The 22237-nt window shown below is 37.1% G+C and overlaps 1 protein-coding gene across 7 annotated transcripts in view; it reads right to left on the bottom strand.

The window, feature by feature from the left end:
- Positions 1 to 1544: 1544 nt before the first annotated feature.
- The window catches only part of F2KP (fructose-2,6-bisphosphatase), a 35924-nt gene continuing 15231 nt past the window's right edge, over positions 1545 to 22237 (bottom strand). The window contains exons 10-23 of one of the 7 annotated variants that reach the window (XM_088974122.1): positions 22177 to 22230; positions 22024 to 22101; positions 19648 to 19739; positions 19457 to 19514; positions 19263 to 19337; positions 18207 to 18254; positions 17687 to 17784; positions 16330 to 16408; positions 8369 to 8431; positions 8013 to 8104; positions 2528 to 2596; positions 2355 to 2418; positions 2200 to 2265; positions 1545 to 1898 (exon numbers count right to left, since the gene is read on the bottom strand). In XM_088974122.1, coding sequence (XP_088830248.1) covers positions 1821 to 1898; positions 2200 to 2265; positions 2355 to 2418; positions 2528 to 2596; positions 8013 to 8104; positions 8369 to 8431; positions 16330 to 16408; positions 17687 to 17784; positions 18207 to 18254; positions 19263 to 19337; positions 19457 to 19514; positions 19648 to 19739; positions 22024 to 22101; positions 22177 to 22230 — 1014 coding nt within the window. In that variant the 3' untranslated portion in view covers positions 1545 to 1820. Of the gene's footprint in view, positions 1899 to 2105; positions 2266 to 2354; positions 2419 to 2527; positions 2597 to 8012; positions 8105 to 8368; positions 8432 to 16329; positions 16409 to 17686; positions 17785 to 18206; positions 18255 to 19262; positions 19338 to 19456; positions 19515 to 19647; positions 19740 to 22023; positions 22102 to 22176; positions 22231 to 22237 lie in introns of all 7 variants that reach the window. The other 6 variants (XM_088974124.1, XM_088974121.1, XM_088974123.1 and 3 more) reach the window with 6 other exon arrangements.

Here is a 22237-nt window from a genome sequence, read left to right as displayed (position 1 = left end):
AACCAAAGCCAACCTAAAATACTAGAAAACCGACCAACTCGAGTCGAGTTAATTGGGTTGGTTGGTTTCTTCAGTTTGATAAATAAACCTAACTAAAATTAATTATTGTTATTTTTGTATTATTTTGTTAAAAGTAGTATATAAAATATGAATAATTACTAATTATTTAAAAAGTTAAAAATATAAAACAATTGTATACTCTTATGTGTTTCTATTAGGGTCGTTTATTATAACACACTTTTAGGGATGACAATTTTCCCATCCTCGATTGGGACCTGACTTCCCCGACCCAATGGGACTTGGGATGGGGATTGTTTTGGCGAGGCGGGGGTGGGGGCAGGGACGAGGATTAATAGGAATCCCCCCCCCCATGTGTGTGTGTGTATTAAATGTTATTTATATTAAATATACTATTATATTATTTATATTATATTAATATATATATATATATATATATATATATATATATCAAAACATATTTAAAACATTATTTATAATTTAAATTTTTTATTTATTTTAAAAAATACTATCATCTAAAAACATTTTGGGAATTTGGGTCCCCACGGGGAACCCATCCCCATCAAGGATCAGGGGATAGGGGTTAATTTCAGAATCGAGATTGGGGCCTTAGGCCCACGATTTCATTAAGGAGTGTTTGTATTGCCCTTAAGCCCATGATTTTTTATTCCAAAAATGCCCCTAACACTTTTTTTGTATAAAAAACAAAGTTGAACAAATGTAGCCAATAGAGTGGTTGTCCATATCTTATTAAGGGCAAAAATGGTAGTTTATTTTTATTTTCTTTTGATTAAATTTATTTAAATGAACATTAGGATCAACATTGTCATTTTCCACTATCATCTAATGAAAGATTGATTAAATCCATTATAAATTATAAGTAGTGTTTTAATAAAATGCTAACGATAAGATAAACTCTAATAAATCCACAAACTATAAGGGATATTTTAATATATGACCATTTTTATTATTTAGCTTTCTCTTAATAAATCTCGTACATCACACTATCCCCACTAGTACAAAAATTAAATATAAGGCTTCTATTAAGCTCACTCACAGCTAATCAAACTCAGGCACAACCAATTCAATTAAGAAATTGAATGTAAGATAACATGGCATCCTTTTAACACCAGCCCCATGCATTGTATTGGTCTTTTCTAGTGCCCATACTAAAATGATGTAGACGCAGCAATAATTGATTTCCTATTTCCATCATAACTTATAAAATTACAGTTGATGTACAATAGATTTACCATTCTTTTATCTTATTTACAGGCTTACGGCCAATTGAGCGGTGAAACTTAGTGATGTATTTTTAAGATTTATTTGGGTTTCCCTACCATATTTATGTGTGTGTCTTAATTTTTTTTTCCACCGTGTCCTAGCAATTCCTAAGCGTATATATTAACATGTCTCTTAAAATTGCCTCCTTGTGATACTGATACTTGGAATTTTGGCTAAAATTAGAAAATGATTTAATCCCAAATCCTATAAGTTGTGCCAATTAATCATTCAGATTTAAAATATCAACAGAAATCAATCCTCTTGAATGATTTAATATTAAAATCAGAAAAAATGTATTCATTTCAACAGCAGCCTTAGGGCTATGAAATGAGCAGTGTAAAACCCTTGTGGAAAATGTTGTGATGAATAGAAACAGTGAAATACATTTCATCTAAAAACTAACATCTTGTCAATCAATAAAATATTAAAAGAACAGAGAAATGCTATGGTATTGCCTCCTGGACTTTCGGGGTTTGCGGTATCATTATGCAACAAAACATGGATGTCTTGAAACAAAGTCAGTCCATGAGCTTGTATCTTTTCTCTTGGACACCACTAACTCCCATTTGTATCTCGATTATGGTATGAAGTGGTACCTGAAAATGGAAAAACTGTGCTGGTTAGGACCACAGTATATATCATGATGTGCGGTCAAAGTACTCAAATACCATCCAATCCTTTTTTCCTAGTAATATGATTTTCTTTAAACTTCCATCTAGTATGTTGCAAGAAACGTTCACAGGATGAAAGAAATCGGCAATGCCAAACTAGATATGTTCACGGATGCAAACGATGGATATTACCCAAATTTAGTGGCTTCACGATGTATATGAAACAATCCCCACCTTTTGTCTTTAAACAGAACAAAAAACACCAAAACATTTCAGTACGGGTTACCTCAATATGTGGAATTTCTTTTAAAGGCCTGTCTGCAAAATATGCATATAATGCTCTCAGTACCGCCTATATAGAAACAAAATGGTACAGTTATATGGCTGCCGAGTACTGATTAAAAATCAAAATAAGCTACAATTTAATTCAATGTGTATAACCTGGTGAGAGATCACTACAACAGGTGCACGTTGTCGTTCAAGCTCAATAATTACAGGTTCTAGTCTGCATTTATATTGTAAAATAAATTTATCAGAATTAGCTGGGAAGCAGAATTAGAATACTTGAACCAACATGACTACCCATTGAAATTGAAAACCAATAAGCTGCAAACCTTTGGATAACATCCAGGTAAGATTCTCCACGAGGATAACGATACCTCAGTTTGTCCTTCTTACGGGACCTGCGATTAGAGAACAGAGCATAGAATCCTGAGTGACAGAGACGGACAAAAGAACAAACAAGTCCAATGGAATCCTTCATGTCTCACGTCCAAAATCCATACCATAGTGTAAGAGCATGGACGGTTAAAATCATAGTTGCTAGAAGGTTACAGAAACCCTTCCACTTAGGAAGAGAGGAGAAAAATATAAATAGCACTCATTCCACATAAAAGAACTCTCTCTCTCTCTCTCTCTCTCTCTCTCTCTCTCTCTCTCTCTCTCTCTCAGGGGCAAAGCCAGGGGGTGGCAGAGGGGAGACATGCCCCTCCCCCCACTCCATGCTTGCTAGTTTTTGGCCCCCCTCAATAAAAATTCCTAGCTCTGCCCGTGTAAGAGCATGGACAAGCTGAAACCATAGTTGCTACTTGCTAGAAGGTTATAGAAACCCTTGCACTTAACGAAAGAGGAGAAAAATATAAATAGCATTCATTCAATGTAAAGGAGGACTGTAAGAGAATGGATGGGCCGAAACTATGGTTGCTAGAAGGTTGCAGAAGCCCTTCCACCTAAGAAAAGAATAGAAAAATATAAATAGCATTCATTCCATGTAAAAGAGGACTCACTCTCTCCCCCTCCACCTGAGAAAATCACAGGAACTACATCCGGCCTGACCCCTCTCCGCAGGGTATCTAGTGCAGCCCCTCTCAGGGGTCTGGCCACACTTGTTTCCCCAACCAATTCCAGTCATCTCTTCTTGGACCTTCAAAGACCACCCTCTGCCGTATCTATGTTCAGACACAAAAAATTCAAAACTCTATCATACAGGAGATTATCGTTGTGACTGATCAATTGATTGATGACTGCTCTAACACCCTCCCTAATTGTAGCTTTTCCTTTTCCCTTGGAACTTTTAATGGACTTTTTCTTTACCCCTTTTTTTTGAAAAATAATCCTCTATGTTCACCTTCTGTAAAAAGGCTCAGTGAATTTATCAAAAGCTTCCAATATTTTCCACAAATATTTGGAGTTGACACTGTGCTTGGAAATATTCTTGATTCTTTTGTCATCACAAATAGGAAGAATAAAAAAAAAGAGTAGGTTCCCTTTAGTTTTGAACTAAAAGTTTTTTTTTGGTAAATTAAGGCAATGTTTGGCATCGTTGATGATTTATTTATTTTTTTTGCCGATTAGCCAGAAATCACCAAAAATTTGTTGTTTGGTATCATTTATGCCATGTAAGCTTATTTTTGAGAAATCGGCTTTGAGGCTGTTTGGTAATGATTTTCAAGGGCTGATTATTTTTGTATTAGAGTTATCATTCAATGCCATGTTGGATGACTGTTAGGAGTGGGAGAAATCGGCATGAGCTGGGTTAGGTGGGGTGTTGAGGAATGAAGTCGGGAATGTGATATTTATCTTCTCAGGTCCATTAGGAGTGGGAGACTCTACTAGAGCAGAAATATTTGCTGCCCTGCAAGGTGTACAGTTTGCAGCTCAATTAGGGGTGAACCAGCTAATAGTTGAAGGTGACTCAAAGGTTGTAATAATCTGGTTGCAAGACCCAGAGTCAGTAAGTTGGTGGTTCAGGAATGAAATTAAAAATTTTAAGGTGCTGACAAGAAACATGGACCTAAGAATACAATGGGTGGGGAGATCAGCAAGTGCTATGGCAGACTGTCTAGCCAAGCAAGGTGCAGCTAGGGATGTTTTGTATTGGGCACAACTGTAACTTATTACTTTTGTTTTCTTCTTTAGTGGAGAGATCGCAGCTCGCGCCTCTCCAAGGGCTGCTTGTATGTGCTAATTTTTCCAAATTAATAAAAAGTTCATTTATTTATCAAAAAATGCCATGTCATCCTCAAAAAATCGGAACCAGTTAAAAATCAGGAAATCACCAGAAAAAAAAGTGACCCCTGAAAAGGGCTGATTTCATGATCGATTTTTGGCCGATTTCCTGAAAATCACCAAAGTCGGCCAACCAAACAGAAATTTCAACGCCGATTCCTCTATTGCTGATGTGGCTCCAACAGGGTAGTGATTTTCAAAAAATCATCATCAATGCCAAATATCTCCTAAAATGGAAGGCCATGTCTTTTTATTGGAACAAAATAAAGTTGAAAATATTGTAGGCATGCAGAATGCCATATTTAGCAAAGCATTATTCATAAAGAAAAACTTTCAAAAGCTCTTCCATGTGTTTCTCCCGAAATCCTAATGCATTCAAAGAAAATGATCATATTCAAAATTGTAGGACAAAGGCGGAGTCCAGCGAGATAGTGAACCAAACCTAAAAGCATTATTTTCAATATTCAACCATTAAACATTTGGAGCCTGAATAAAAGTGTCAAATGGTGATGGACAAATTTCGAATGTAGATGCAAAGAAAACATAGAATGCAGACAAGAAAAAGGGGTACAGCCAGGGAGAGGCCTGCCAGAGGGGGTGCCTCTAGCTCCATTTTTTTTTTTTTTGATTGGTACGTCCACTTTCAATCAAGTATTTTCTTTGGTTAGCTATTCCATATAAAGCAGGTCAACTGTTTAGGAAAGTTCTCCTACCTTCCAAATAAAAATGCTAATCAGGATCTTGTCTGAGATGATAGGGCTGCTGCTCAGCAGTTCCATCTAAACCCATGTGCAGTGTTTTAAAACCACAAGGCACAAAAAAAGTGCAAAGGCTATTTAAAAAAAAAATCAAACTTTAATTATGTGTATATATACTAAAAGAAGGAAGTCTAGAAATTTTCTCCTTTTTTTGAATTTTTTTAATTTTTTAATCATGTCATTTTCAAAACTACCAATTAGAAACTCCACTTTCCCCAAAACAAATCTCTCTCTCTCTCTCACACAAGTTCCAATAACCTAAATAATCTAATATCCTAAAATTTCTCCTAAACAACCTCCCCCACTATCCCCAACTTTCTCCTAAGTTATCTCTAATTTAGAAGAGAGTTTCTCTCCTAAATTATCTCTAATTCTTATTTATCTTCTCCCCCACTTTTTATCTTCATCCATCTAAAGAAAGATTAAATTAAAAAAAATAAGAATTATTTAAATATTCTAACAAAATTATATAATAACTTTAAAATATTTATTAAAAAGACAAAATAATTATAATCGATTTAACTTATGATTTTCCAGGTTATTCAATCTAAATGTTATTCAAATAATAAAAATGTAACATTAAAAATGAAATATTATTTAAATATTTCAATAACTAAATATCTTAAATAACAAAATATTAAAATTAATATTTTAAATCAATTAATAATATGTTTTAAATAGTTACTGAATAACTTTCAATTATAATAAATAGATTAATATTTTAAATAACAAAATATTTAACATAACTAGATTTAAAATAGTTAAAATAACAAATTTGTGTATTAACAGTACTATAATTTTATGGATTATTAAATTCAACAAGTAATTAATATTTTAAAAAATAAATAATGATATTATTTCAATAAATAAATAATATTGTAAATAACTAATCTCATTTATACCAATTAATAATTCTACAAAAATAACTCTCAAAAAAATTATTCTTTATTAATAGTGATTTTAAAAACTTAATCTTTAATTATTATATATTTATCTATACTAAAATCAACATTTATTGTATTCCAGTATTTATTTATTGCTTTTTTGATAAATATATTTTCAATAATTATGTATAACTCTACTTTTCTTTTGTTATTTAATAGAAAATTTTCAATAATTATTGGAGTTTAAATACTGTTATTTAGCTTTTTAAATTTAATTTACTATGTATTTTTGCTATAAATTTTTAATAATTATTGGAGATTAAACTATTGTTCACGGGTTGGTTCGGTTCAGTTGTAGGTTGTTTGGCCAACCAAATAGGCTTGGTCAAGTTGGGGGTTGGTCACTCAAGTTATATTGGTTTGGTTGGTTGGTTCAAAAATTAAAACTTAAAAATTATGTTTAAATTTTTTTAAAAAATAACAATGGCATTATTTAAAAATTAAATTTATTATATAAACTATTTTAGCCTAAGAATTATTTGAATTTTTCCACTTTCCCGTATTAAAAAATATTAATATATATCTATGGTCGGATCATTCGATTTTAGTCAGTTTATAAATGGCCAAAGAGAAATTGATCCAACCCAGTCGAGTTAGGAAATTGTTGAACCAAAGCCAATTGGAAATACTAGAAATCGGGTTGGTCAGTTTCATTAGTTTGATTTGGAATGGCAACGAGCGGGGACAAGGAACCTCTACCCATCCCCGTCACCACGAAAATCCCCATCCACGTCCCTATCCCCGTCCCTGCTAACAGGGACAAAGTTATCCTGATCCCCGTCTCCACAGAAATTCCCACTCCTCATAATTCTTTATAATGTCAACCATTATGTTTTTGTTTTTTATTTTATTTAAAAAATAAAAAATAATAATTAAAAATTACAATCCTATTAGAAAATATTCAAACATACTCAACCATTATTTTAAAAATATTAACATATGTATGTGTACGTATATACATATATAAACGTATGTGTATATATACATATATATTAGCGGGGATCCCAAGGGGTCAGGGTTCACATGGGGCAAGGAGTGCTCTCCCCATCCCCACCAATGGGGATGAAAATTTCCCCATCTCCATCCCCGTAGGGGGGAAATAATCCCATCCCCACCCCATTCGGGGCAAATCCCCACAGGGATCGGGGAAATGGGGAAAATTGCCATCCCTAAGTTTGATAAACAACCCTATCTAAAATTAATTATTGTTATTTTTGTATTGTAAAAAATTATTAAAAGTAGTATATAAAATATAGATGATTATTAATTATTATATGAAACAATTATATACTCTTACATGTTCCTATTGTTTATCTTTAACTTAACAAATCCCATGCATCGCATAGGTCCCCGCTAGTAACATATAAAACAAAGTGAAATTGCAAAAGTAAAATGAAAAAGAGTATACCAAACATATTCAAGCATGTCAAACTTTTTATTTCTTTATTTTGTTCTCAATTGCATTATTTCAAATGGTTAATGTGATGTTACATCTTTCAGTCCTAGTTCTACAAGCTACCTTTGTACCAAGCCCCTTGAGGGAAGTCCAAACAAGTCCATGTTAGGGCCTATATCCTGCTCATTCCTATTGCTTCATTAAACCTCTATAGCCCCTTAAGAATCATCAAATAAAACCTTACAGCTCAGCAACTTTCCTCATATAAACAAACTCTAGATTTCTCACCTTTTAACCTCTGAAAGCTAACCAACTTTTTTATATTATTTTTCAACTGCCCCACTGCATTAAAGGATCCATAATATTCTCAGACAGGATACCTGATAATGGATGTTCCTGTCTTTAAATTTTTAGAGTGGCACATAAGTGAAACAATTTCCACAAAAAAAATGAAAATTTTACAGTGAATTTTGTGTAAGCACATAGAACATACTCATATTCCTCTGGCATGTTTTTCTTTATCTCCTCGTATGTCATTCCATCACATACTCCAGCATTTATCTCATCAAGTGCACGCCATTGTATCTAGAAAATATATAAATGGAATTAATTTTTCTCCCTAGCCATTTCAGAATGCACAATTAACAAAGGAGTGATGAGACTTCACATCTGCGACCCACAGAGCGTGCCCCACATGCACATCTTAGCATGCATTGGAAACATCTCCTATACTTGTCACTGGGAGATGTTCCCCATACAGGGTTGGGATGTGCTGTGGGGTGCCCGTGGTGCGCGCTCTGTGGGGCACAGATGTGATCTCGAATGATGAGCATGCAGTTAAGCACTTACCTTTGGGAATCCAACAATCGGTCTTGCAGTCAAAATTGTTCTCTGCAGTGTGCTTGTCCAAATCTGAACCACCAAAAAGAACATAAAACTGTCATAAGCAATCACCATGAATTAACAATACTGTGGCTCCCCCGTCTATTGGAGATTTCAAAGCACATAAATTGACAAAGAAACGTTTTGACCTTTCTCTATCAGGTCAAATTTGGAGATCTAGATAAAGGAAATGAAAGCAGCAATTAGATGATCCCTCCACCTTCATTTTAAAAGCATTTTTAGGTCATGAATAGAAGAGATATGACCAATACTAGTAGTTGTTGATAAGAAAGTTTGATTAATAAGCATAATTCCTGAGGATAAGACCTGCCTGTGGCAGATATTTTGACCTTCAAATGCTAAAATCCTTTACATGGTCCAACTGCTAGTTTAATAAACAAACGAAATTTCCTTTTATCTATTTTTTGTTTCCAAGGGAATTATTTCCAAATTATTCATTAATAATTTTTTGGTCATTGTATTGCAGAGCAATCAACAAAGTACTCTTCATGTGGTGATGCTATGGATTAGTTGACCAACTTTTTGCTAAGGGAAACCACAATAATTGAACCCTGCAGCTCAAGCTCATTTGAGTTCACACAAATTAAAAACTTAACACTGTGAATGATGAGGGTGATTGGGACTTCTCTCATGTGGGTTGACTGCCTCCATGTATATTTGCTTATGTTCTATCTGTCAGTATTTGCACAATTGAAAGGTGTTAGCGTAGGGGTATTTCTGTCTTTATACCTTGATTAATGTTGCTGATCTGTAAGGTTGTGTTGGAACAAGTGCTCTTAACTTAAGGGCACATAGGTCTTTACAGTTATGTTTTAATAATAATATAAATACTTATTGGCCAACTGGGAGAAGTCAAGTTGACTCTTTCAGTTCGAACCAGTATTCTCTCTCTCTCTCTCTCTCTCTCTCTCTCTCTCTCTCTCTCTCTCTCTCTCTCTCTCTCTCTCACACACACACACACCTTTTCTTCTTCTACATAACTGAACTCAGTCAGGCCGAACTCTAAGGCAGACCTGAATTCTATCATGGTATCAGAGCTTCTTGAATCTGCCTAGATTTCTGCTTGCCTGGGGTTCATTCTCTACGCACCCTATCTAGGGTTTTCCTTTCTTTTTTCTGTGTTCGATTGGAGATAAGGGAAAGGGCTGAAAAGGAGTGATCGCCCTCTTCCCTTGGAGGTCTCTATGCCTCCAGTCAGGTCGTATGTGGTCGGTTGCTGTGATTTCTGAGATCACCCTCTCCTAGTAGAGGAAGAATAGAGGGCCGAACTGTGTGGGGGCAGTGGCTGTTGTGTGTGCAGCGGCTGTCATGTGTGGACTGCTTTCCTACTCGTATGGGTGTTACTTCAGCGATAAGGTAAGAGATTTCAGTGCATGATATCTGTTATGGATTAAATAGGAGGTGTGTTTCAGACCATATGCTAGGGTTTATGTTGGTTTCTTTGTGCATTTTGAAGGAAGAAATATGATCATATAGTGGTGAGATTTCAGGTAGTTGTAGGAGTAGGGTTTGTGGTGTGAGCACACTTTCAGCAACAACAAGTGCTGAAATCAGTGTGACAGGTGTGATCTAGGGTTTGTGGTGTAAAGAGCACACATTCCAGCAACAATAAGTGCTGCAATCAATGTGACAGGTGTGACCTAGTGGTGTGTAGTTTGCAGATCTCAGTGATAATAGAATTCAGCAAGTGTGTAGAATCGGTGATAACGTAATGGGAGACAATAATGATTATAAACCTAGTGTGATGGTGCCTACAGACTACCTGAATGTTCAGATGACCTCCATTAAATTAAATGGAGAAAATTATGTGCCTTGGGCTAAATCCGTTGAAGTCTGTTTGAAGGCAAAGAAGAAGGTAAAACACATCAGAGAGGAGAAACCCTCCTCTGACTCTCACGAGTATGAAGACTGGGAGCAAGAGGATGCTCAGATCATCACATGGTTGTGGAACAGTATGGAACCCAGGATTAGTGTGAACTTCATGTTCCTTGATACTGCCAAAGATGTGTGGAACCATGCGAAGAAATTGTATTCGGGACAGGACAATACAACCAGAGTTTATCAGCTTTATCAAGAGTACTTTAACCTGCAACAGGGCAATCAGAGTCTTGAGGAGTACTATGCCAGCATGAGGAACATACGTAATGAGTTGAATGTCTATCATCCTCTCACTTCTGATGTCAAGATTCAGCAACAACAAAGAGAGCAGCTTGATGTGACTAGATTTTTTGTGGGACTAAAGTCTGAATATGAACCAATAATACGGGCTCAGATATTAGGGGGATCAGCTCTTCCATCCCTAGAAGAGGTATTTGCTCGGAGGATTTCTATCGAATCTACTAAGAACTCTAATATCTCAGATAGATCTGCCTTTGCTGCATCGAGAGGCCGTGGTGTTAGAGGTGGAGCTCGGGGAGCTCAGTTTGGCCGTGGTGGTGGTAGTGGTTCTGCATATGACCGAAGTGGCAATGGTGGGTCTACTCATAATCGTGGTGGTGGTCGTACTGGGAGTAGAGATTCAGGGGGAGCTCGTGATAGAGGACGTAGCTTAGGCCCGAGGAAGTGAATTCATTGTGGTATGGATGGACATACCATCAACTATTGTTATGATCTACATGGTCCTCCCTCAACTTGGGCCAATCATGCCGCGACCGGTGACTCAAGTTCCAGCTTTAGACAGGAGAATCATTCATCTTACCAGACGCCTCCTACATCCACAGATGGTCCAATGAAGGAGATGGCGAGTGTTCCCCGTGATGAATATGAGAGGTTTATCCAATCACAGCAGAACACGGCGACTTTGCTCACTCAGGTATGGCTTGTCTGGCATCTACACCCAATCCTTGGATCATTGACTCTGAAGCCTCCGATCACATGACTGGAACTCCAGGTGTGTTTTCCTCCTTATCTCATTGCTCAACATCACAATCCGTCACCCTTGCTAATGGTTCCACATCCTCAATTTGTGGTGTTGGTAATGTTGACCTAGATCCTGTATCCCTCTCTTCAGCTCTGTATGTTCCTAAATTGCCTTTTAACCTTATGTTTGTTAGTAAGCTGACCAAATCACTTAACTGCTCCATTACCTTTTATCCTCCTATGTGTGTTTTTCAGGATCTCAAGATGGGGATGAAGATTGGTGGAGGGCATGAAGCAGGTGGACTGTATTATCTTGACGGTGGTGGTGGTGGTAGAACTTCAACAGCTCTCCAATCATCTCTTTCTCCTCTCTAGTGGCACTGCCGATTTGGTCATCCGTCACTAAAAGTCTTGAAGTCCTTGGTCCCGTCCTTAAGTCAGCTTTCTGTTTTGGATTGTGAGTCGTGTCAATTTGGGAAACACCACCGTGTTCCCTTTAGTTCTAGGGTTGATAACCGTGTGTCGATTAGTTCATTTAGATGTTTGGGGTCCTTATAAAGTGATGTCATATAATGGATATAGATATTTTGTCATTTTTGTGGATGATTTTTCGAGGATGACGTGGCTCTATTTAATGAAAGAAAGAAGTGAATTGTTTACCATTTTTCAAAAATTTTATGCTGAGATTCGTAACCAATTTGGTATCCACATCAAAGCTTTTCGTTCTGATAATGGCCGCAAATATTTATCCTCGTCATTTCAGGAATACCTGGACCAACACGACATTATACATTAGACATCGCGTACCTACACCCCACAACAAAACGGGGTGGTTGAGAGAAAGAATCGCCATCTCCTTGAAACAGCAAGATCCCCTAATGCATCACATGCATGTTCCCAAACCTTTTTGGAGTGATACCGTGCTTACCTCTTGTTTTCTGATTAATCGGATGCCCACGTTCATCCTTGATGGTCATTCTCCGTTTCAGGTCTTGTTTCCCACTTTATCTCCGTTCCCTCTTACGCCGAGAGTTTTTGGGTGTGCCTGCTTCGTTCATAATCTAGGTCCCGGGAACGACAAGTTCGATGCCCGTTCTCTCAAGTGCATCTTCCTTGGCTATTCTCGGACCCAGAAAGGGTATGGGTGTTACCATCTTGGTTCTCGACGATCCTTTGTGTGTGTTGATGTCAGTTTCTTTCAGTCTACTCCGTTCTTTTGGGGGTATGGTGATGCTTCTTCCTCCTCATCACCTCCTCCACTTCCACTTCCTTTGTTCCAATCGTGACCAAATCCTTGCCTCCGGTGGCACCACCTGTTGAACACCCACCTATCTGTCATGTGTATACACATCGCCCACGTGCACCAGCTACTATCCTCCGGCTACATCTCCGTCAACGGATTCGGCACCAGACCCGCACTTAGCATCTGAGATTGATCTACCCATTGCTTTGCGGAAAGGTGAACGTACTTGCACCCTTCATCCCATTTCTAATTATGTTTCTCTTACTCACCTTTCCGCTTTCCATCGCCAGTTTGTTACCTTGTTATCATCAGTTATTGTTCCTAAACATGTCCAGGAAGCCCTTGCCTCTACAGGGTGGTGTCATGCCATGGAAGAACTCTCAGCCCTTCATCATAATCATACTTGGGACCTCATTGTTCTTCCTCTTAGGAAGCAAGCTGTTGGTTGTAAATGGGTTTATACGGTTAAGTGTCTGCCTGATGGTCGTGTTGAACGCCTGAAAGCGCGATTAGTTGCAAAAGGGTACTCCCAAACCTATGGTATTGACTACACAGAGACCTTCTCACCGATTGCTAAGATCGGGTCAGTTCGTATTGTGATCTCTCTTGCAGCCATGTATGAGTGGCCACTATATCAGCTTGATATCAAGAATGCATTTTTGCATGGTGACTTACTCGAGGAGGTCTACATGGAGCAACCTCCAGGGTTTGTTGCCCAGGGGGAGGATGGTAAGGTGTGCAGACTAAGGAAGACTATATATGGGCTTAAACAGTCTCCTTGAGCATGGTTTGGTAGGTTTAGTGAGGTGGTAAAGAAGTTTGGTATGAAACGGTGCAAAGTTGACCATTTTGTATTTAGTCATGACTCTCCAGGAGGAAAAATACTGTTGGTGGTGTATGTAGATGATATTGTTATTAATGGGAATGATAGCATTGGTATTGACAGGCTGAAGACTTATCCGCAGGATCACTTTCAGACAAAGGATCTGGGTAAACTGAAATACTTCTTGGGGATAGAGGTAGCGAGATCCAAGTATGGGATTAACTTGTGCTAGAGGAAGTATGTGCTTGATTTGCTGGAAGAAACAGGCCTGTTGGGTGCCAAACCAGCTGACACACCCATGGACACAAATACCAAGCTAAGCAGTGATATGGGTGAAGTGTTTGAAGACTCTGGCAGATACCGGCGACTTGTGGGCAAACTGAACTACCTAACCATTACCAGACCAAACATCTCATTTGTAGTTAGTGTGGTAAGCCAGTTCATGCAAAAACCTCTGATTCCTCATTGGAATGCAGTTCTGAGAATTGTGAAGTATCTAAAAGGGGCTCCGGGTCGCGGTCTGATATACAAGAGTGGGGGAAAACTTGAAATAGAAGGGTATTCTGATGCTAATTGGGCCGGTTCTATGTCTGATAGGCGATCTACTACAGGTTATTGCACATTTCTGGGAGGTAACCTGGTGACATGGAAAAGTAAGAAGCAGACGGTTGTGGCAAGAAGCAGTGCAGAAGCAGAATATAGGGCTATGGCACACACCGCTTGTGAATTAGTGTGGCTAAAGAACTTTCTACAGGAAGTAGGGTACAACATTAACACTCCAATGAAGCTCTAGTGTGATAATCAGGTTGCAGTTCATATCTCCTCTAATCCAGTGTTTCATGAAAGAACCAAGCACATTGAGGTTGGATGTCACTTTGTGAGGGAGAAGGTGCTGAATGGAGAGCTAGACACTACATATGTTAATACAAGAAATCAGTGGGCTGACTTATCTACAAAAGGCTTGAATCAGGGAAGAGTGGACTACATATGTAACAAGCTGGGAGTATATGGTATATACTCACCAGCTTGAGGGGGAGTGTTAGCGTAGGGGTATTTCTGTCTTTATACCTTGATTAATGTTGCTGATCTGTAAGGTTGTGTTGGAACAAGTGCTCTTAACTTAAGTAAGGGCAATAGGTCTTTTCAGTTATGTTTTAATGATAATATAAATACTTACTGGCCAACTGGGAGAAGTCAAGTTGACTCTTTCAGTTCGAACCAGTATTCTCTCTCTCTCTCTCTCTCTCTCTCACCTTTTCTTCTTCTACATAACTGAACTCAGTCAGGCCGAACTCTAAGGCAGACCTGAATTCTATCAAAAGGCATTGTGAACAATTAAGTTGAAACTTGTAAATAAATCAAAAGCAAAACCAAAGCTAAAATTCTTGTTTCTTTTGACAAGTATAAAAAAGTTTATTGAAGTATAAGATAGTACGTGTACATGCACAAAAAAGGGCCCACATTGAAGACCTATAAAGTATACCTCCCTTCCATATCCAAATCTAAGATTCTTGCAATATGGTTTGGCTTTGAATTATTCATCACGGTTAAGGGCTGTTTGGAAGAAAGCCAACATATGAAGATAAGACTTTTGGTGGTGAAACTTCCCTCCCCATGGTAGACATCCCTATGATAATCTATGAAAGAATTCTCTTTCAAGAAATGTCACTTTGTTCGAATCATAAAATGCATCTTTTTGTTGCTAGATACTTGGGAGGACATGACTGCAGACTGGGAGGCTCCTCAACTGACAAGGGAGCTATTTAAACTTGTGGGTTTTGACTAGTTTTAATCCCTAGGAAGGGTGGGTTGGGCTTTAGGAGAGTGAAGATTTTTAACAAGGCCTTGGTAGGGAATTGGTTATGGAGATTTGGTTTAGGGAGAGAGTTTTAACAAGGCCTTGGCTTGTGGCCATGGACAGCATATTGACTGTGGACCATCTGAAATCTAGGGGCTTCAGCATGGCTAACATGTGTTTTCTCTGCAAAGAACAGGAGAAAACTGTTGGTCATCTATTCTCCCCATGCAAGATAGTTGGGTTTTACTTCTATGTTCAGGTTCTCAAACTTTCAGCCAGAATCTGCTGCAGAAATTTTTTCTACATGGCCAAAGTTAAGAGGTAGCAAGAAAGTAAGAATGCTTTGGAGATATATCCTGTTCACAATCTGCTGGAACATATGGAAGGAAAGAAATAGAAAATCTTTGAAGACAAATATTGGAATCTGGACAATATTGTGGTAGCTGTCAGTAAATCGGTTGCAGACTGAGTCCTATTAACTCCAGAATTTAATTAAGTCTCTAGGGAGGATTTGGGGGACAAGTTGGGAACCTGGGATATATATTTTTGGGATATCAACTTTGTAATTTGGATAGTTTACTTTAATTCTGTTCCTAGCAGTTCTTTTGTGTTTTTTTGGTTGCGGATAATGCCTTATCACCTGCTAGATTGTAATCTTTCCTTCTCTCATTTAATGAATTTTCATTTTATCTTCAAAAAACAGTTTTAATCCCAGGGAAATTTAGCTCAGACCTAATGGCACAGAACAAATTGGCAGTGCTCCCTTCATCAGACTATTCAGAGGTAAAAGTAGATAGTTTATCAAAAGAAAAAGGCTCATGAAGATATTACTGAAAGCTTAGAGAGGTCTACATTTGAGTTTCTTGATATCCCCATGGAGTTGTTAATAAGCATGCAATATTCGCATGATGGTAGAGCCTCCATGGCTCCATCAGATGTTCTTAAGCTTGAAGTGGTTAATAAGTGGTGATCTTTAACAAAGAGTGTTAAAAAATGACAGGAGAAATAATCTAGAGCAATTTAATTCAGATCATCCATAGAAGATTTGAGAAATCTGGCTGGTCAAAACATATTATGCTTCAATGATAACTAACCTTGAAAGGCAAACCAATTAATAAATAAAAAAAGTAAACACGGAAACAAACATATATATGCATGTATATAATAAACATGAGGAAACTTACAGAAGCAGCCCGTTCAGATTTTAGCCTCTTTTCCACAAAGTTGGCAAGTTTTTTTGAATAAAGTTGTCCAGCTTCACTGCTTGAAAAAAAAATATACAAAATCAATACTTGGGAAGAACTTTATGGGGGAACTAAGAATATACCATGAAAAGTGGTTGAAGGGGATCAAAAGAAAATTGGTCACTTGTGAGAGAAACCACAATTAAAAGGCAGAAAAGAGATAAGGAAGACATAATTGGACATAATGAGCAAATGGCAGAGAAAAGGCAGACAAGGAGGTTAAAATAGCATGATCATGGAATAGAGTTGAATAACAATTGGATCTCACAGATAAAGAACCAAGAGTAGAAAAGATGTAGGGAACTAGAGAGAATATATCCTTGCATATATCCTATTTTGGGGGTCATTTCACACTTATTGCACTATATGCTTCATGCATAATTTAAAAACGGACATGTATAAAGATGGCAATGAGACATTAATTTTCCTTAATGGTTACTAGTACTGTGTTGTTCTTATAATTTAGTACTAACAGTAACTTTTTCTCCATATTTGTGAGATCAGATTTTGTATGAGGAGATCGAGGCCCAGTGGCTATTGTATAAAAGTGTCTTTTTCCTTTTTTCTGCATTTAGCTTGTTTTTACTTCAAATGTTGTCAGTAGTGCTGTATCTTCATCCCCTTCTGACCTTCTCTATATTTCAGAGGGTATGGATCTTTTTTATTTTCATTAATGATAAAAAGAATATTATCACATTATTTTAGTTTATGTAATTGCATATTAGTGGCCCATTGATCCATTGAATTGAACAAAACCTGCTCTTAGTAAGAGATCAATGTTTCGAGGTGTTCCATCATTTATATATTTTCAGAGAGGTAGAAGTTTTTAGTATATTTCAAGAAGCACAGAAAAGATTGAACGGAAAACACAAACTGGGAGTAAACAACTTCGATATTTCTCCATTTGTTTATAACATTACATCTAATGCTTAAACAATAACCACAAACCCCTTTCTGGGGGTCCTAGGGGTTAAGGCTGATAATGTGTGTCCCTATTTACTATCTTGATTGCCACGTTGGATGACTTTCTATTTGATATTTGTGTCTACATCTTCATATTGCATTTTTTCGGATCCAATTACTAAAAGACAATATACGCATTCTTAACAATGGCAACTTGCTTGCAGTGTAGGAAGTCCTATAAATACTATCAAGGTCATTGAGAAAATCATAGCCCTGGCATTTTCTGTATGAAATGCATGAAGAAGATTTCAATCATCTTGACATGTTTGTGCTTTTGGTAAAATGACTAAACCACTGAAATAATTCCCTTATCATATTGTATAATAAACTGCACCTCAAAACTGTGTCTCCCCCAATTCTGCCCCTAACATTATCTCGACTCTCTCCATGGCGAGTAAGCAATATTGGGCGGGGTGTAAGATGTGTATTCACCTGTAACGAAATAGAGAATAAGACACATCCTTGAGAAACATGGTAACAATTTTCAACAATGAAAATGGCAAATCATAGAAGCAGCTAACATTTCAGTTGAAGGAGATCTTGCACTCTAGTCTGGCATCTTAGTCTAAGTGATTTAACAGCTTCATTATAAATATACTTCAGCATCCTTCTTTTGCTCCATATCCACTTAAAAGGTAGATAAGTTCTTTTTTTTTCTTTGGTTTTTGGTATTCATGATTGTAAAAGAAGGACCAAAAATAACATGGATTTATATGACATTTTTTATCATACAACTTACCCACTGCAGATTTTTTTTCAGTTCACAAATATGCACCATTCTAATCAAAGAATAAAAGAAATAAATAAGATTCCGAACAAAGCCTGCAGCCTTGAATTTCTATGTTTTGACATACCAAGAAAAAGACAATCCTTCCCGGAAGGTAACCACTGATATTGTTCACCTGAATCAACAGACAAGATTGATCAATTATATTACACCAAAAGCTAATAATTACAAAAACTAAAAAAAAAAACAACATACACTTGGAAATCAATGATATCAGCAAAACAAACCAAAAGAAATTTCAATCTAAAAAAAGAAGCATGCTGAAAGGTCCAAGGCTCAGTTTGGGAAGAGTACAAATACAAATATGTACAGTGCAAAACCTTCTATTTTCTACTATTTTGTATTCCTAAACCTCATATTTGCACTGTACATATTTGTATTTGTACTCTTCCCAACTGAGCCTAAAATGTAATTCATTTGAATTTACACCATAACTGAACAACTTAGCTTAACATATCTAAACAGAAGCCCATAGAAAATCTATATCATTTTGACAAAAGCAACCTAAATCCTAAAAATAATTAAGGAACTATACGTATTAAGAAGGAGAACATCCATTTTCTTCCAAAATTGGATGTTTATATCTCACAGAAAAATGATGGATAACTAAATACTCAGAAAGCATAGATAATTGCACAAGGGGCTATCTCCACAGAATGTCCAATTGGGAAATGAAATCCATCCGTTTACCTTGAAGTCTATGCTAAAGTCTTTTTTTCTTCTTTTCTTTTCTTCTTTTTTTTTTTTTTTGTTATGGAGAAATGACCAAAGAAAAATAAAAAAACAGAAATAGAGCCACTAGATCTCCCATTATGAGCACAATTTGTTTAAGCCTCAATTTTCAAGCATTTAACTTCCAACTACTAGATCAATGAGATTACACTACGTAGTTATACGTCAAAAGATAAGATATGCAACAGAAAATATATATAACTGGGCCATCTGCTATCATCAAATTTAGGATCAAAACATCAAGAGAACAGTAAACTTGAAGAAATAAAATGGCAACAGAAGATATACTAAACAAAAGCCAGATCATGAATGTAAAGGATTCTGGCAAAATATAATTAGAAAGATAGATGTCTACACTGTATAACAGGGAGAAGACAAAGAAAGGACATACTTGTAACTGCCCACCATGTCCACTAGCCATATCGATCATCTTGATGTATGAGCCTTCTTCCACTGGCTCATAAACCTGGTGAAAAAGCAGAAATTACTTTGAGCACAGATACAAGAAATGCACCAAACATAAGTTCAAGTGAAATCTCAGAAGCAGCAACTATAAAAAATAACTAGTAAGTTTGAAGCAAGTACCTTCTCATAATTGGCTAGTCGTGTTTTGAAGTCTCGCATTCCAGCTTCAAAATCTGGCCTGCAAAATACCACCAGTTGCATTATTCACAATGTTAAGATAAGAATGAACCACAAACACAAACTGCAGCATTCGCTATTTCATGTTAAGCAATGCCTCGGCCAAAGAGAACAAAGCTACATGTGATACTTACTCTTCTGCATAGTCAGGACTTTGTTGAACTTTAAGACGTATGTTTCTTTCAATAATCCGCTCATCATTGCATATCGTTTCCAAAAATATTATCTACAAGGAAAAGGCCAAGTGTAGTCAGGAATTACAGTTATGCACAATGTTTTAAATACCAACCCGGAACCAGAACCATTCTAGCCACTGATTTCCGGGTCAACGGTTCAACCATCCGGTTCGAATGGATGGCTCATTCTGACAAAAATTAAAAATTAAAATAAAAACGGCCAAAAACGTTGATCGGGTCAACGGTTCAAGCACCCGACTCAATGGGTCATTGACCAATTCAATGGTTTTTGGTCGGGGACCGGGTTTGGGGTAAAATGGAACCAATTGCCTAGATGGTTCCCAGTCTGAACGATCCGACCGTCCAGGTCAATGGCGGTTTGAAAACATTGGTTATGCATCATCGTCATCATAATCTAAGCCTTGTCCCAACTGTATGGGTTGGGCATATGAATCATGTTTCGCTATTTCATTCTGTTGTGTCATATCCATCATCAAATTACAGTTATACATCCTAAACCATTTTGCCCAAAACTAGCTTGACCAGAGATATTTAACAAGGCATTCCCAGGATACCAGATGAACAAAGACTATATTCAATGACTCACATCAACTGAATAGGCAAGATGCAAAGAAAATACATTCCCTTTGTTCTGTTGAAACTTAAATAGTTAGGGATATAGGACCCAATCCAGTTAATACAAACATGTATTAGGTCAATTTATTTGCTCATCCGTGAAAATCTATGAAGAAAACTATAATCTCAGGAAGGATATTAAAAGCAAAAGAAGTAAACCAAGCTTACTAATATTGTCTAAGAATTAACTTCAGCTCAGTGGCCTCTATTTCTTACTTCCTACTTGTCTTCCCTTTTTTGTGCAGCTTAACAATGATTTTCTAGTTGTTAATTAGAAGAAATACAAAAGGGAAAACCTATGACTTTGACCAATCACCCCCCCCCCCAAAAAAAAAAAAACAAAAAAATTAACGAATACCACCCACTTTTATGATGCTAGTTCATTTGTTATAAGTATTTCAAGAACCAATCCTCTGCTTGTGAAAGACAACTGAAGGAATGTGATTGGTTCGGCCTGTAACCGTAAGAGGGGACCTTGGAGAATCACCCATCACCAAAATGAGACTTGGGAGATTTCAAAAGACCTTAGCTGTATTATTTTTAGATGGATCCCGAGGGAGCTGAACTCTTTGATTAATTCCTTTTCAAAATTGGGGATGGACAGAGATTCTTTGTATAGTGCTGATTTTTTACCATTGTAATTGGTTTGGGGTTCTTTTTGGTGTTTGTAAACCCCCCCACCACCACCACCTTTTTTTATTCTTGAATGAAGATTACCCTTTTTTCAAAAAAAAATAAAAAATATGCATTCTTACATGTTTAGGTTTAAAAGAAAAAACAGGACCTGCTAACCAAGTAAAACCTAAATATCAGAAAAATGCATGGCAAAACTTTGAAAGAGACATCTAAGGTTGGCATAACCAGCCAGATTATCAGGGTGTTTGGTTCCGTTTACATTTATTGAGTAAACGTTTTGTACTTGTGTAGCTGCAAAACCGAGAAAAGCAATTCATGAGGGTATTTATGACACAGGCGCCATTAGGCACCACATCAGCAAAGTGCCAATAAACGCCTACCCGTTTCAGGAAGCTCCAAAATGAAGCTTCCTGAAACAGGAGAGGCACACAGAAACCGATGTTTGCTTTTGCAAACATCGATACATACAGAAGCAATTAATGAGCCATTTGCTGATGGGGCGCCTATGTGGCACCGTTTACTCAGTTAACGTAAACGGAACCAAACATATACTATAAAAGCAGAAGCAGCCCACCAACAATAGAAAAGCAGTGAATGAAAACAACCGTCACTCAACAAGTCCAACCCACGAGATCCTCAAAAAAAAAGGCCAAGTGAATGCAGTCAACCACTCCATATATTTTCTCAGGCACCACTGTTGACAGGAATTTTCCAAGAGAAAAAACAATGACTATTGCTTTATGGGATGATAAAACCTCAGGCTGAAAGCATGAAAACAAGGGTTCAAGTTTGAGGGTGGCCACTTTGTGCTAAAAATGCCAGAGGTTAGGTCCGCATCCACTCTTTCCAAGACCAGATTGCTGGGACCAGCATTGGACCATGGCCTTTTTGGATAGCAGTAGTGGTTATTCATCAGGTTGACTTCTGCGTAGAAAATCTTCTCAAGTGGAAACAATATATGGTAGCAGGTATCCCTCCACCTGTGCATGCCCCATGAACTATAAAATCCACCTAACAAGTATCTTAAATATTCTTAGAAAATTCCTTGATAGGTTATTCTACCTTGCATTTCCCTTCAGCCATTTTCATTAGCATATTCCTCCGTGCCCTGCTACTGTTTGTGGCATCAAATATTCCAACCTACAATTCAATCAGAACAACTATAAGCAAATAAGGTCATGAAGAATCTTTTAAAATCAAATATAAGCACCTTACCTGGCCGCCTTCTTGCATCCATGATATCATATCATCCATTGCCAGGGCTGCTACCTAGTGG

Source organism: Nelumbo lutea, chromosome 2, assembly GCF_056320005.1.
Source record: "Nelumbo lutea isolate HS-2025 chromosome 2, American lotus-T2T, whole genome shotgun sequence".
In the NCBI taxonomy this organism is placed as follows: Eukaryota; Viridiplantae; Streptophyta; class Magnoliopsida; order Proteales; family Nelumbonaceae; genus Nelumbo; species Nelumbo lutea.
Note: the sequence above shows the minus strand (reverse complement) of the source record. Positions and strands in the feature narration are given on the sequence as shown.